Source organism: Anabrus simplex, chromosome 2 (genome assembly GCF_040414725.1).
Source record: "Anabrus simplex isolate iqAnaSimp1 chromosome 2, ASM4041472v1, whole genome shotgun sequence".
NCBI lineage: Eukaryota > Metazoa > Arthropoda > Insecta > Orthoptera > Tettigoniidae > Anabrus > Anabrus simplex.
In genome coordinates, this window is record NC_090266.1 from 1048003016 (window position 1) to 1048019688 (window position 16673).

Genomic DNA, 16673 nt, shown 5'->3' on the forward strand with positions numbered 1-16673 from the left:
TGAAGTTCTCAGGAGAAGTATCATTTTGTTTTTAAACAATACGAAATCGCAGATTCGCCATGTGTTGTCAAACCATTCTGTGTTGTTTGAAATACCCTTTAAAATGGTTTGATTTGATTTCGTTTTATTCAAATGATGATGACATACCTACTTTGGATCTTGAACGAAACTGACTTGTCGTACATTGACCAGGCATTATTTTCTGATGTGGACCAGTAAAAACAAAAGTGGTGTAAGTCACATCTGTGTATTGTTAGCTAGCAAGATTTAGCAGTTCTATTTGAGAAAGGCAACTCAATTCATTGCCAATAATTCATTTACAATATAACAATGTCCACGTTCACAATAATAACAGGGAATGCATTACACATATGACAAACTGACGTATCTGGTTGAACTCACATTAATTAACAATATTCAGAATTTTAACAAGATAACTGAACTTTTCTGCTCCTTAACGAGGATTTTTGTATTCTTGAATAATGTGGAAATAAAATTTGGCTATTTCTTCAATTTTATGATGAAATTACTTACCTGGTTTGTGTCAAAGGATAGAGAGCATTGACCTTAGTAGGTTACTGCAAAAGCTAAGAAAGCCAAAAAATTGACTTAACTGTTTTCTCCTCGGGATGAGTGATATAGCCATTGCGATCTTCCGAATGAAAAATGTCCGAGATATCCGGATAATCTAAAATGTATATAACTGAAGTATTCGGGTAAAAGTATGGCTGCTGTTATTTTGCACAAATATCCTACATCTGATCGTTCTTCCTAGGTTCATCGTGAGATTATCAATTTATCATGGCCATTCGATGCTTCTTCACTAAAAAGCGTTATTGTACAGGAAATAACTTATGTTTTGACGATGACTGTCTGAAGGGGACGATTTCCTGATGCAATTCAACTTAACTTGTTTGGTCATGGTACGCTGACATATTCTCCAAACAGTAAAAGTAGACCAGCTAATGAAGGTAAGGGGGGCCTAGTTTTCATCGACCAACATGAATTCAACAGCGGAGTTCGATTTCTATTACCAACATTAGAAGCATGTGTTCCTGGTCTCTTTCCCAGTGTTGAGCAATTGTGAACCAGGCTTCCTTGAGTGCCTGCTTTAAGCTTGCTCTGTAGCTGTCCATGTAGCTAGCCCTATAGCAGGCTAACATCTACCGAACAGTTCCTGCGTTTAACAGTGTCTAGGTGCCCAAGCTTGCTCTCATAAAACCTGGACACCGAGCAGAGACTTGACCTGGCTGCATGTTACTTTCTTTAGCGATTATATAGACATATTATGACTTCTCTCGTTTGCTCTAACTGTTCATTTCTATGTCTGCATGATGTACCCATGAGGCATCTCCAACATTAATTACCAGTAGGAAGTAGCTGATTTTACACCTTGCTGGAGACCTTTTGTTGATTACAGGTATAGGAACTAAGCGTTGCAACATTGAAAGAGCCCTCAAGTTTCTGTACATTTAATCATACGAGAAGAAAAAGTGAAGAGTAAGGGTAAATTAACTTATTTCAGAACGTGATATGAGTGTATTTTGTTTCTGACAGACACCTCTTACGTGCCAGTAAACATTTAGAGAAGACGCCAACGTACGTATTTAAGTACAGTACCAATAAATTGCATTGAAAGCTAATCAGTATCTATTCAGTGTGCACTCACAGCCAAGAATAAATTATATATAGAATGTAATATTAATGCTTCACCTTCAAAACATCATTTTGGTGGTCCACACAGTATCCCTGTAGTACAAAGTATGTATCTACTGTCATGAACTTCAACATTGAAAATTATTATACATTACGCTGAGAACTCCTTTGCTTGCCTCGTACCTACCTACTTCTCCACCCATCTCCTGGGAGATACACTAGGTGAGTGTTTCAGAAATAATAGACCTGCAATAGAGACATCGAGATTATGATGTTGAATAATTTTCTGTTACATATTTCAGGTTCTGAGGCAAATATACTTTTATTTCAAACATTCAGCACGTAGACCAAGTTGCAGCTTGTAGTTTCACGTGATTGTTGATATCGCGTTCTTAGTCAAGAGATCTCCAGTCTTTACGTGTAAACTCAACTACAGGACGTGACGATACCTCTCGGCTATCACGTTCCCATGAACAAACAATGATGGAAGGAGAAACACTATTCACTATGTCCGGAAAAGCTCGTTTGCTCTAACTGTTCATTTCTATGTCTGCATGATGTATCCATGAGGCATCTCCAACATTAATTACCAGTAGGAAGTAGCTGATTTTACACCTTGCTGGAGACCTTTTGTTGATTACAGGTATAGGAACTAAGCGTTGTAATATTGAAAGAGCAATCAAGTTTATCTTGAGTCACTGACAATCTGCGGACAGTTCAAGACTTTAACAGGAGTTTGAAATTTTTCTGATTGATGTTCTGAATATCCCAATATGGAGGAAACATTTTTAATAAAGTTACTGGGTCGATAACCTAGATGTTAGGCAACTTTAAACAACAAACATTATCATCATCATCATCATCATCAATAAAGTTAATAAGTGAAGAAACACTGAAATGAAAATGGAAAAAGGCTTATAGACTACTAATGTTTAACTGTGCCAAATACAAAAGTTATGAACTGTTATAAGTGCATTTTCAGTAAACTTAACAACATAATTCTTCATCTTCCTGAAGCTTCAGGCATTGTGGTCTATTGCTTGCGCCAGTGTTTCATAGGTCCCAACACTTCTTTTTTCCCCTACAGGTTTATTATCCCCAATGAATGTTAGCATTTGATTGTAATTCATTCTCTGTACGTGGCTTAGCAATTTATTTCTACCGAGGTATATCAAACAATATTCTCAAAGATGATACATGCTTGCAAACAGTCGCTTATTATTTCATTCTTCATGTGAACTAGTGTAGAGAATCCGGGGATTCCTCTGACTAAACGTATTTCTGCTGCCTGAATTCTGCTTCTACATCTTGTTGCCATGTTCGATGTTACGCTTACATATGATCTTGCTGGTACAGCCATGGCTTTTGTAAAATTGTATCTGTGTATATTTTCCTCTGACGATTCCACATATGCAATTAAACCCTCCAGTTTTGTGATTTTCGCCCATGTATACTTGGTAGCCAAGGAAGTTGAATCTAGACACTTGTTCCACAGTTTTTCTATTATAACTTTGCATCTCACTGGCCAGTTTACGCATTTTTTGGATATTCAGATTAAAATCCTTGGTTATTTTTATCACGTTCAAACAGCAGAGTATTTTCGACATTTACTAAGATTACTTTGTCATCGGTGTACACGACTGTCTTAATAAATGTATTCTTCTTTTGCTTGTCTGAAATGTTACGATTGTTCAAATGCCGGTTGCATTGCCTGATAGCTTCGTCAAGGTACAAGTTAAATAAAGTAGGTGACAAGTTGCAGCCCTGTGTTATCCTCATTCTTGCCTGCTCAAAAATGTTCAGACTTCAAGAGATTATTAAATCCAGTTTATTTTGTAAGTATTAAGCATCTTTATAAACTGAATACGATTCAGTACAATAGAAGTTACACTGGTTACCGTTTTCTTCAACCGGTGATGGCTGGTGATTATTCTATTAGTAGTTCCACCAAAATTCAAAATTTGTGAAAAACTCTGTCAAAGTTACAAGTACAAACAGTACAAATTTACCTATGCTGTAAGTTATAGGAAATCACATTATTTAACTCAGATTTTGTACAAGACCGTTCTTTTAATTAAGTATCAATTGAAACGAATTTATAAATTTAGAAACTAATATAAATATTTATTTTAATCCACATTTATTTGTTCTTAAAAATATCCAGTTATAAGAAAATTATTGAACAAATTAACAACCTCTCAGGAACGAATGATTATGAAGAAAATAGATGTAAGTCTTACTCACTAAAAGTATTTGCTCCAGAATCTCGAACACAGCTTGAAATGAACTAATAAAAATGACACGGAATGTAACACATGCCTGCCTCACGTAACAATAAATAACCTCATATCTGTGTCGGTGCGACGTGAAGCAAATAGCAAAATAAAAGTAATAAAAACACTTAGTCACAATTAATTGCCGCGAAACTGAAATTTGCAAAATTCCTTACCTTCAAGGCTACTTGACACCCATAGTAAAGGATATCCGCTGCACCCTATAATTGAACGACGCTATTCATACACACACAAAATAAACACCAGAAAAGTTACCAATTTTGATATTTTGTGCTGGCGTTCTGGTAAGTAAAGGTAACTGTGTCAGTAATGAAACAGAGTAAAATTCAAATCCTAGATTGTTACATTACAAATAGAGAAATATTTATTTTTGTCGCTAACACAATTTAAAACAAAATCGCTAGGTGTCTATTTTAACACGAGAGAACGAAGAATATCCAGTCGATAAAATATATGATAGTAATCAGATACAAAGAAGAAATTGCTATATTGTTAACTCTGGGTGTTGCCTAAATCGTACTTGCCATATACTGTACTCTAGTGGTTGAAATATAAAACATTTTGACTTTTACTTGTTACATCCTGTTCTCTAGTGGATGAAATTAAAGCGTTGGTTCATGCAGTCACTGACACTCCCTCAACCCTTAACAACTCATACAAACCCAAGGCAGACAGTCTTTTGTACAGTGTCTTACGTTCAAAAGCGGTGCCGTGAGATCTGGCTCACACTCTTAGAGTTTATGTTACATTGCGCGCTCGTTCCAATGAAGGCAGCAGAATAAGATATGCATACATTTTCTTGATATTTAAGTTGAATATAAACTGCTCTTGGGAGGGAAAGAATCTCATATTCATTCTGTTATTAAATTGGTGGTTCCACGGCACACCGCCTCTACCTCAAGAGCCTCCCCTGCCTTCATCACGGATCAGCGGGGAGAAGGGCCGACTGCCGGGCCACTCCACACCGAACTCAATCCCCACAATATCTCAACCTTCTTCCGGCTCTTTTGAGTTTCCTTCTGTGAGCTTGTTTTCGGGAGATGGTGGGTTCAAACCCCACTGTCGGCAGCCCTGAAGATGGATTTCCGTGGTTTCCCATTTTCTCACCAGCAAATGCTGGTGTTGTACATTAATTAAGGCCACGGCCGCTTCCTTCCCACTCCTCTCCAGTCGTCGCTTAAGACCTATCTGTGTCGGTGCGACGAAAAGCAGATTGTAAAAAAAGGGGGTTTCCTTCTAGCCGTCAGCAGCTGCAATTCTGTATTTAGTCACTTTTTTACGTCCTATATCAGATATGATGTGTCTTAATAGCAACTTTATTCCTTATTCCGGGCAGTTAGACTTTTGATCGTGTTTTAATTGTTGTTACGACTTCATTGGTGGATTGTGTTCAACTCCGTGTATTTGATATGTTAGAAATGTACTTCATAATCTGTCTGTACTTGGAATTAAATGACGTTTAGATTAGGGAGGACGAAAGCCATTTTACCCGCCCTCTTTCTTGGTTCCTGTTCCTAAGGGGCTCCGTACATATAGGAACTTGGTTCGGCGTCCTCTGTTCGTGAAGTTCGTTGTCTGTTTCGCTACATACGCATACATCCAGCAGGATGAAATAAGTTTCACACTTGCCGTGAAAATAAACACGTTTCGAACGTTGCGACTACTGTTATTGTGCTTGACGAGTTGGGCTTTTTAGGAAGAAGAGGAAGAAAAGGAGTACGTGGAATAAGGACGGATTACAGGAAAGAGACAAGTGGTCTCATATAAATCTTTGAACACATTGAGGTCGAAGACCGTACACCGTATGGGCTGCGTCATTTATTGCGGAGAATGAAACCCGCACAGAGTACGTTCTCTGGTTTTCTTCGTTGTTACTACGAAACAAACGCACTATGTACGTTGATCGGCACTTCAATTAAGATTTGGTCCATTTAGATATCGAAAAAAATATATAGATGGCAGCAAACTTCAGCTCTGCACACCATATTCTTTTCAAATCTTGTCAGAGCTGTGTCGACTCGACAGCAGTTCGCACGTAATGGCGATCGCTCGTGAACATAGACCGAACAATAGTGATTTATTATACCAACTTATCTGACTAACAGGTCACACATGATATTTATGTACTAATTATTATGTATATTTATCTCTTGTACAAACAATTCTAAATGACCTAAAACCAAATAAACTCAATATTATGCATATTTCATTAGTTAAGTTTATACGTTGAACTATTTAAAAAAAGTGAAAAACCTGCTAATTTCAATCAACTATTTCCATGCTAAGGGATCTAACAATTGTATTACAATTTTTACAGATATGAAGTAGAATGTATGAAATCAAATATAATGAAATAAATAATTACCTAAGTTCGAAACTAGTATAAAATTCGAAAATCCGAAATTACTGAAAAATGGCCAGTCCGGAGGATTAAAATGTATGAAAGTGAGCAAGATCTCATTGTGTTAAATATGCTCAGGGAAGTAAATGAAACAGACTGTCAACAGTTTCTGCAAATACCAGTGTGGAACATAGTACCATTCATCACAAAGCAAGTTACTCATTTGAGAAAGCAATCACTGCAGTAGCACGACTCGTAGCTACACTTCGGGACTTAGCTACGAGAAGGGTTATGAAAGATTTAAAGTTTCAAGCAGCAATTTTTCCTCAAGCTCTAGGGTAATAATCTCAAAAACCTGAAAATCTATCTACGAGATCCTCAAGGAGAATTATCCAAAAGTGAGCATTAGTTGTATTATATTCTTCTACTTCTTCATGTAAGACGGTATTATTATTATTATTATTATTATTATTATTATTATTTATTTATTTATTTATTTTTTTTACGTCGCACCGACACAGATATGTCTTATGGCGACGATGGGTTAGGAAAGGCCTAGGAATGGGAAGGAAGCGGCCGTGGCCTTCATTAAGGTACAGCCCCAGCATGTGCCTGGTGGAAAAATGGGAAACCACGGAAAAGCCATATTCAGGGGTGCCGACAGTGGGGTTCGAACCCACTATCTCCCGATTACTGGATACTGGCCGCACTTAAGCAACTGCACTTATCGAGCTCGGTATTATTATTATTATTATTATTATTATCATTATTATTATTATTATTATTATTATTATTATTATTATTATTATTATTATTATTACATGAGTACATTCGATTAAGCTGGTTAAATACAGCGAAACGAATATGTCCCTTTCTTTGCCTGGATAAATATTTTTTTACCTATCTATGGACTGTTTATTTTCTTCCTATTTTCACATAGATAGTATGAATTTGTACATTGGCCGAGAAGAGCCTGTTCGCCCCTGCCATTGTGCATACACGAACCTGGTTCATCGCTGGCCACTCCACGAGCAAAGTTTTCCAACTTCACAGAAATCCATGTTCGCCACGAACACGGTTCGTGAGACAACACACACAGGCGATCTTGGTTTGTAAACTTTTAAAAATACCAAGTTTGTCGAACCATGTACTATGTGTATAGAGTGCTTAAGAACTAGTCTTAATTTCGCGATGGGCTCGGTAATCAATGTCGGGCCAACTGAACAAGAAGCTACTATGATATTACGACGGTGATATTTTTCAATGCTTCTCTGGTCATTTATTATTCTATGAAGTATGATCACCGCCTTTACCCAGGTATGGGAAAGAGCGCTTGTCAGTTGTTGAACACGATATAATACAATGCCAAGCACTGCAGTTACATTTCATGAATGGAATATGATATATCACTGCATATTATAAACTAGCATTTGTACCCTTCTTCGCACGGGAATTTGCAGTGGATTACAGGCTACCTTCAGGAATTTATGCGAAGTAATATGGCCCTATTCATGCGTTTAATGCGACATGTTAAGGTGGTACTTTCCTACGAAAGCGCGTAGCAGTAACGTGGCAGATGAAGCTGAATAAGATCGAGAGAGAATGATGACGATTAGCGAATTTATTGTATGGTACAGCTCCTGGTCCGAAGTTATGCGAAATTCTCCATGGTTCTCAGATTGCATATTGCATCTCTGACGATTTGCGTGGCGCTCTGACATTGATGACATCTCCCTTAATATCTGCCCTACAGAAAAGAGTAAAATGGCTCTTTAGTTTTTCCCGTTGCCCACCTTGAAGTGACATGCACAGGATGTCCAATGGGACTTTTGACTAAAGATCCAATTTTTTGTAGCCATCTGTGTCCGTCATACGATAAGTACGTACATGGCGTAAAGGAACGAAAACAACATATTCTTAAAGGTTTGTTGTATACAGTCTTTTGATAGACCTAATGTTTACGAAAATATTTGCGAATAACCTTCCTATAAATGGAAACTCCATGTGATTACCATGACATCATATGCACCTGATAACACAATACTGAGTGAGTAGAATCCAAGTACATAAGTTGGTTGAAATAAGTCCAGCAATTTTCCACTTTTAGGTATATACAAACAGATAGATAACCAGGCAGGCAGACAGATAAACACACTGACACCAAAGGGAAAAGTTCTACCTCATGTTACTTCGGTGTTCAGATAGATTAGGTGGGGGTAATTTTAAAGCCAAGAGAAATATGATGCATCATCTGATTTTCTCCTGGTATGGATCCTTCAAATAACTGTAGGTCTGCGAGGGTGTCCATCACTGACTATAGAGCATGACGCGCATAGAAAATAGTAATTTTCTCCGTAATTTGAAGAGTAAACGAAGTTATGTACATAAAAAATTATTTAAAATGAAGGGGCGTTTCACATATGGTCTACATATTTTACATATAATCAACAGTGTAAGAGAAAATTGAAAAACCTCTTCTGGTCTTCCTATAAACTCCCAGTGTATACAGGGATTTTTAAACGATATGCATATCGAAACCTGTTCTCAGATAAGTAGACTCTAAATATGAAGTTTGGTCGAAATGTAATCAATAGCATAACAGAAAATTGAAAAGAACTCTTCTGGTCTTCTTATAAACCCCCAGTCTGTTCAGGGATTTTAAATGATATGCCATATCGAAACCTGCGCTTGGATGAGTAGACTCTAAATATGAAGTTAGGTCGAAATATAATCACTTTTGTAAAATAAAATTTTAAAAAACCTTTTTTAAGTTACTTTACGTCGCACCGACACAGATAGGTTTTATGGCAACGATGGGACAGGAAAGGGCTAGGAGTAGGGAGGAAGCGGTCGTGCCCTTAGTTCAGGTACAGCCCCAGCATTTGGCTAGTGTGAAAGTGGGAAATCACGGAAAACCATTTTCAGGGCTGCCGACAGTGGGGTTCGAACCCACTATCTTCCGAATACTGATACTGGCAGCACTTAAGCGACTGCAGCTATCGAGATCGATAAAACTCTTCTAGCATTCCTATAACACCCCAGTCTATTGAGTGATTTTAAATGATATTCGTATCAAATCTCGCTTCTGGATAAGTAGACCCTAAGTGTAAGAGAAAATTGAAAAAACTCTTCTAGTCTTCCTATAAACCCCCAGTCTATTGAGTGATTTTTGAATGATATGCGTACCTAAACCTGTTTCTTGTAGAGTAGACTCTAAATATGATGTTTGGTGGAGATCTATTCAACCGTTTGCCCGTGATGGTGGAACAAACAGACAAACAGACACGAAAGCTAAAAACTACCGATACGATCTTGAATTATCCTGAAAGATAAATGTATCAAAATTTGGTCAAATAAATGACATTACAGACAACGGACCTCCTAGACTTTTATTTATAAGATGTACAAAGCATCACAAATACACATTTTATTGGTTACATCATGAGTATCATTGTTAGAGTGAGATTTGACTACTGGCTTTAGGACTTCTAGCAGGTAGAGGTGGTGCTACATTGCTGCAATTGAACATGCAGGACGAGTGTTCGGTTGTGATTCGATGATTACACTTTCAGGTCCCTCTGACCGCAAGTTTGAACAACAATCAATACAGGATGTGCCCACCACGAGTTGCAATACATTCATGAATTCGTCCAGGCATGGAGTCAATAAGGCCCTGGATCGCTTCCTGAGGAATTGTGGTCCATGCTTACTGCACGGCACGGGTCAGTTGTTCCAGAGTTGTGGGTGGCTGAGGACGGTTGGCCAGTTGTCGACCCATCATGTCTCACACATGCTCAATAGGACTGAGGTCCGGGGATTTGGCGGGCCATTCTAAGGTTGTGATGTCGTGGAGAGCTTCTCTGGAGATGTGTGCAGTGTGAACCCGGGCATTTCCCTGCTGAAACATCCCATTAGCAATGTTCGCCATCATAGGGACAACCACTGGATTGAGTACCCTATCAACGTACTGTCGAGCAGTCATAGTGCCCTCAACAAGCACTAATTGTGATTTCACATTAAAGCCAATACCTCCCCAGACCATAATGCTTGGTGTTGGCCCTGTGTGCCTCTCGACAATAAGATCTGGGCGGCCCCTCTCTCCGGTACGTCGGCGCACACGATTCCGGCGATCACTGCGGGCAAGACAGAAGCGCGATTCATCACTAAAGACGACCCTATGCCATTCGTCCACCCACGTCGATCTTTCTCGACACCAGGGCAGCCTTACACGTCGCTGTTGTGGGGTCAATGGAACACCTTCTGCAGGGACACGGGCTCGTAAGCCAGCTGCACGCAGGCGATTACCAACTGTTTGTTGTGTACCGTGGGGTGCCACAGCTGCTCGAATTTGCGCTGCTGTTGCATGGGGTTCCATCCGGGCCATCCGAATGATGCGGCGATCCTCTCTCACAGTTGTCTGCCGCTCTGGGCCTGAGCCAGGTCTACGAGTGTGGGTACCTTCATTTGACCACTGCTGCCATACACGTTGTGCCGTAGATGCCTGTCGGCCAACACGTGCAGCGACAGTTCTTAGCGATAATCCAGCCTCACACAGCCCAATTATCCGAGCCCTCTCAAACGGCGACAATTGTTGATAGCGTGCTCTTCTCTGTCGTCGAGGCATGTTTGACAGGGAACACTTCACTGCACAGACTGCAAGTCAACTACGCTACGCCAGAGTCCGTATACTGGAGTTGATTCCTCCGCGACCAATCACGTGGGGAGACCTGTAGCAACAATCCAATGGGTCTGAAACTTTCATCGTTTACATACCTACGTGGCATCGTTCCATATCTTGAAAATCAACACAAACAACCAATGCCTTCATGGTGTTGCAATTTCCATTTTCTTAAGTGTATTAATAAAGAAGTTTAAATAAAAATATAAGAATTGTAAGGTATCTGGATATATTACTACAATTTATTTGCAACACTCTACCCGGGATGACAGGTTCTCTAGGTCTGTCCACTGTCCAGTTTCATTTTGTTACATCCAAACCTAGCTGCAGTGCATCCAGCCTCTATCTGTCTATTTCTTCATCCCCAACCCCACTCCCAACCTTCTCCTCCTGTTAGCAAATAGCCTGTTTCTGCCTGCACGTTTGAGGATGGTAGGTCAATTATCACATCTGTTACTTATCGCTGAAATGAAGTAGCATGAAATGCATGTATCGAGATTAACATATTGTGGAACGAAGCTTTAATTAATCCAACTGATAAATACTTAGATTTTTATCACATACAGTGTGTGTTCCTTGATATTTCACGACGATTGACCGGTTTATCTCCATAAATGCAAACAACTCATTTAAACTCTCCTTCAACAATAAACAACGCAGAAGAATGTTTTAAAAACACGATTAAACTTTATTTGGCCTTGAAGAAACTGTTCGTTAAAAATATGAGAGTGAGTACTGTCATAATCCCAGGCATAAGTAGATAAAGGGCGCGCAGCTGTGAGCTCGCATCCGGGAGATAAAGGGTTCGAATCCCACTGTCGGCAGTCCTGAAGATGGTTTTCCGTGGTTTCCCATTTTCACACCAGGCAAATCCTGGGACTGTACCTTAATCAAGGCCACGGGCGCTTCCTTCCCATTCCTAGGCCTTTCCCGTCCCATCGTAGCCACAAGATCTATCTGTGTCGGTGCGACGTAAAGCAAAATAGCAAAAAAAGTAGATAAAGGCAAGATCTTTAACTTGCTTTATTTTCTTTATTTAAAAACCTACCAGCAGCATTTTCAGGTTACCATGATGATAAAGAGAACCTAAAAACATACGTTACTTTACAAAAATTATGTGCTGGTATTTAGAAGTCTTAAATAATGTTGGTGAAATCAACCTACAGTGACATGTGTTAAGGATCATAAGCATAGTACTTAAATGTACAAATGGAATATTTGAGCACTGTTTTGGCAAATGTGTTTTTGAAGGCTTTAATGAGTCCAAACTGTTCACAAAATTCGGCAAAAATTTTGGGTTATTCCTGAACCTGACCAATCGCAGTCAGTGATCGGATTAGTCGTATCGGCTCCTGTAGCTGCACTTCGTGGTCGCATTGGCTCCCGCATTTGATACGTTGTTCATATCTCAACGGTTGTATTGTTTCCCTGAACTGTTTCTAATCGATTCGATATTTATGCGACGTCTTCCGCTTGTTCCAGGCGAAACTGTCTTCTATGTTTGTGTTGTAATTCTCCTGCCATTTTCTGTCACGGAGTTCATGTATAGCAAGACAAATAAAGTATCTCTTAGGATTGACAGTCCTAAATTTCAGTGATAAATTTTAAATTCGTCTTCTATAAAAACCTTGCAAATGGAGTGACCAGGTGGAAGTGTACTAGACGAAGTTGTATAGCATCTGTGAAATTGGCGGACAAGAGTATTGTGGAAGAAGATCTAATTCACGAACACGAAAACGAAGGCAACGGGTTATTTCGACAACATTTTAAAACGAAAAGCGGAAATAGCCATAAGCGATTTCAAGAATACTGAGTTGGAGATCGGCAAACATCTGAAACTTTCCTTTACTCTAGTCCTACTGCCTGCGTCACAGGTTGAAGACTGCTTCAATAACGACTTGATGAGCATGAAGCAAGTACACAAGAAGATGGGTAAATTCTTTGACTATGTATGTTATAATTGCATGGATGAATCTGACTTTCTTCCTGAAATATGGGCTAATTGTGGTAATACAGGAGACGGAACTACAAACTGCTGTGAATCGCCCCATGCAAAATTCAACCAGGAATGTAATGCTCCCCATCCTAATATATGTCATTTCATGGAGGTGTTGTAGGGAATTCAAGTTGACACATACCGGTACATAAAGCTTCGAAACAATAGTGACAGAAGAAAAATCAAAGAAACGGAAAAGGTCGATATATTGATTCTGACAGCCATTAATGACTACCAGCACGGGAAGATCATTAGACTGCAGCATATGTTAAAGGTCAGCTACAAATTTTCCAGAGCCTTTTTATAACATAGATGAAACGTAGGCCTACTTACTCTAACAATATTAACCACGGCAATTATTTATTTTAATTTTCCAGTAAATGTTTATAAGATAGAGGAAACGTACTTCCGTTAACAACATTTTCAGCCATGCCAAATCTTAGGATTGACAATCTTAAACCTGCTAAATAAGAAGGGAAATGTTATTAACCCAACAGGAGCCAAAGCGACTTCGGTGATAAAGCGGGGGCCGAAACCGCCCCACCCTCATTGATTATAGATGATACCTTTCTCGAAATAAATCGGTAGTTGACTAGTAGATAGGTTTCTTGGTGGCATCGACTTCCTCAGCCTGGCTTTTATGGGTCTCTAACTTACAACAAGGTCAGTGATATATACATGAAGAGAATTTTGCATAAATACGATGATGGCTGCCAGTCGACCGCTGTCAGTATTAGACAACCCATATACCTACCTCTTCATAGAAGTTGATTACCTCCTCCTTCAAACTATTGGTAATGGCTGATCTGGCCTTGTGATGACGCGAGTGCACCACGATCACAAATTCGTAGAAAAAGAGAAAGGGTTTTAAACTCACTGTGGTGATGCCAGCAGAGGTTGTTGTTCATCTGGTGAGATTTCCTTATGAAAGACATAAATTATGATGTAATACACTTACTGAACGAAGTCAACCATAACCATGAACATAGAATAAAAGGAATCTTCCGAGAAATACTGTAATAAGTAAACATACAGTACTAAAATACTGTAAAGAGATAAGAATTTTTGAACATACATAAGACAACGAAACACACGTGAAATACGTTAAATCAATGATGATCCCAAGCTGCGATGCCATGAATAAAATAATAATAGAAAATATAACAATCAAAAATGTTTGTTTCGGAAATTAAAATGTAGCCAAATTCCCCAACCGAACAGGGACTCCTTAGCATTACGGATAAATAAACTGAAAGTGGACAGAAAAGTTTTATAATAAACTATAAAATATATGAAACAGGGGGAAGGGGGGTGTGCATCTCATGATAATAGCAGAACAATATTACACACATACAATAATCGGAAAAAGGAATGATAACATTAATATGCGATAATGACGGCCAGATTTAAAATGAACAGAGCAGTAACGGTAAATACATGAAAGTCATTAATGCACATTTCTATTTGTCTCAGAATGTATTTAGTAAAAGAAAAAATAGCTGCATAGGTACTGTACGTTAGAATAGGTCATTAAGGCCATAAGCAGGCCTGACATTAAAATATAACGTTATTATTGACTGAGCCAATGACGGACACTGCCAATCCTGAGTCTTTCCAGAGCATAAATATCAGAAAGGAACATTCTAAAGTGTTCCGCAGAATTATCACGTTGTGAGCTTGATTTTTTAAAATTATTCCAGAAGTTCCTACGGAAATAATATATTTTTGCAACTTACCACTGAAGTACAAAAATGAGAAAAATGGGCAATACATATTTTTGCAACTTACCACTCAAGTACAAAAATGAGAAAAATGAATTAATTCTATTCTGCATTACTTGATTCATTGATTTGATTCACTGATAGCAACAAAGACACTCATTAACAAAAACAGTATTTATAAAATGACCACTGTTCTATGACGTGATCACCCCATCCTAAACTTATCTCTCTCAGTTTCAGGAGACATCTCTGGAAGGTGATTCTTCGCTGTCGGCATCCCAAGACCAAGGAGGAGAGATATGCGAAGGTGGAGATCCTGTGCCTCGACAGGACTCTACCCACAGTGATACAACCATTCGCCAGGATTCTAATTACAGTGATGTGACCGTAGACAGCGGAGTTGTTGCCGACATGGGAGCAGCCTTCAACCGTAGCCATTCGAGCAGCAGCAGTCTGAGTACAACCAGCATGGGAACAGCGCCACATTCCAAGCGACATCGCCATAAACTGCAACGCTTAGCTGCCGTCGAAGACGAGGAAGCCTGTGATATAGCTACGATCCACGAGGCCGTGGAAACCCCGTCAGTAAAGAGCAGACTCAAATCAAGCTTTAAATCCCGGTTTTATAGACCTGCTTTTAGGTTACCTAAATGTGATTTCTGATGAGAAAGGAACTTAGCAGGCAGTCATTTTGAAATGAGGGTTCTTGGCTGTAATAACCAAACCCCTTCACATGAAACCAAAGTAACAACATTCTAAACTAATGCCTGCTAAGTTCACATTGATGGAGACCAATGAGAATAAATCACAAATTCAACGCGTTCTGGCCTCTTCCTACGACTCACTGCTGTTAGCGAACACCACGTCTGTACATAAAAATATATGTTATCATAGAATGTAGGTTCTTCATTGCATTTTATTAGACGTAAGTTCTTCATTATAATGCGTGTTTCCGTCTGATTTTAAAATGAATATCAAAGTCAAAATTTTGCCAGGATTGTAAGTAATTATGATTGAACGAAAAGGACAATTTTTTGGTTATGTGAGTGCAATTCCCGCATCATTCTGATGTTTGTAATCTACTACTGAGATTAGTACTAGAGACAAAAATACCAAAATTTTACTAGGATGTTTCCGGTCAGAAAATATAACTCTGGAAACCTGGAACTAATTTGTGTGAACCATCTATTTTATTACATTTATTCCATTTGTATTAGCAATACGCGAGAGTATCTTAAGGAAGAGTACGAATGTTTTTGAGTGTATGAAGCTTCTTTTAAAACGATGTTGGACTGCGTTGTCTTAGTTATATTAAGTGTCTAGTATTAAAGACAAAATGAAATACTTTTTGTGTAAAAATACGAAAGGCTATAGTGAGATTTACCAATTTCATATTGTACATACGCTAAAAAGCATCTAATGTAAAAACTATCAGTATTAAATTGACTACAGTATGTTTCTTCATGTAATATATGTTGTCATAAGTGTATGTTTTGCTTTAATATGTAATGCTGAATATCAAACGGTGCATGAGGGTCCTCTTAATTTCAAATATGAATGAGGAGGTACATATTTAGTCGCATCACGTTTGTCACGGCTTTGTAGTACACTAAGAAGGTTGTCACGCAAACTTATGCAATTTTAGTTTACTTACTAATTCAGTTAGCATCTTAAGTACTTGTGTTCGAATTGAACGAACATTAATGGGAAAGCTCAAATATGGAAGCTGATAACTGATGTATGGTTCTTTTTCATGTACAATTAAGCATTTGATCAAGCGATTTGGCGCAATTTTGAAAATGAGTGGAAAGCACCACATGGATATGAAAATTATATTATACAGTACATGAAAGGAAATTACTTATCTAGAGTGCATTTAAGCGTGATACGGACGAGACATGTCTCCGTACAAATTTAGTCAATATCAAAATGAAGATGGGTCTTCTCAGTGACGTGCTTGACACGCAATGCAGTGTGCAATGAACAC

General features: G+C 38.6%; 1 protein-coding gene across 1 annotated transcript in view; it reads left to right on the top strand.

The window, feature by feature from the left end:
* The window catches only part of LOC136863274 (uncharacterized), a 250174-nt gene extending 234825 nt beyond the window's left edge, over positions 1-15349 (top strand). Inside the window, exon 4 of the mRNA XM_067139661.1 lies at positions 14921-15349. Coding sequence (XP_066995762.1) covers positions 14921-15349 — 429 coding nt within the window. The remainder of the gene's footprint in view (positions 1-14920) is intronic.
* Positions 15350-16673: the final 1324 nt, after the last annotated feature.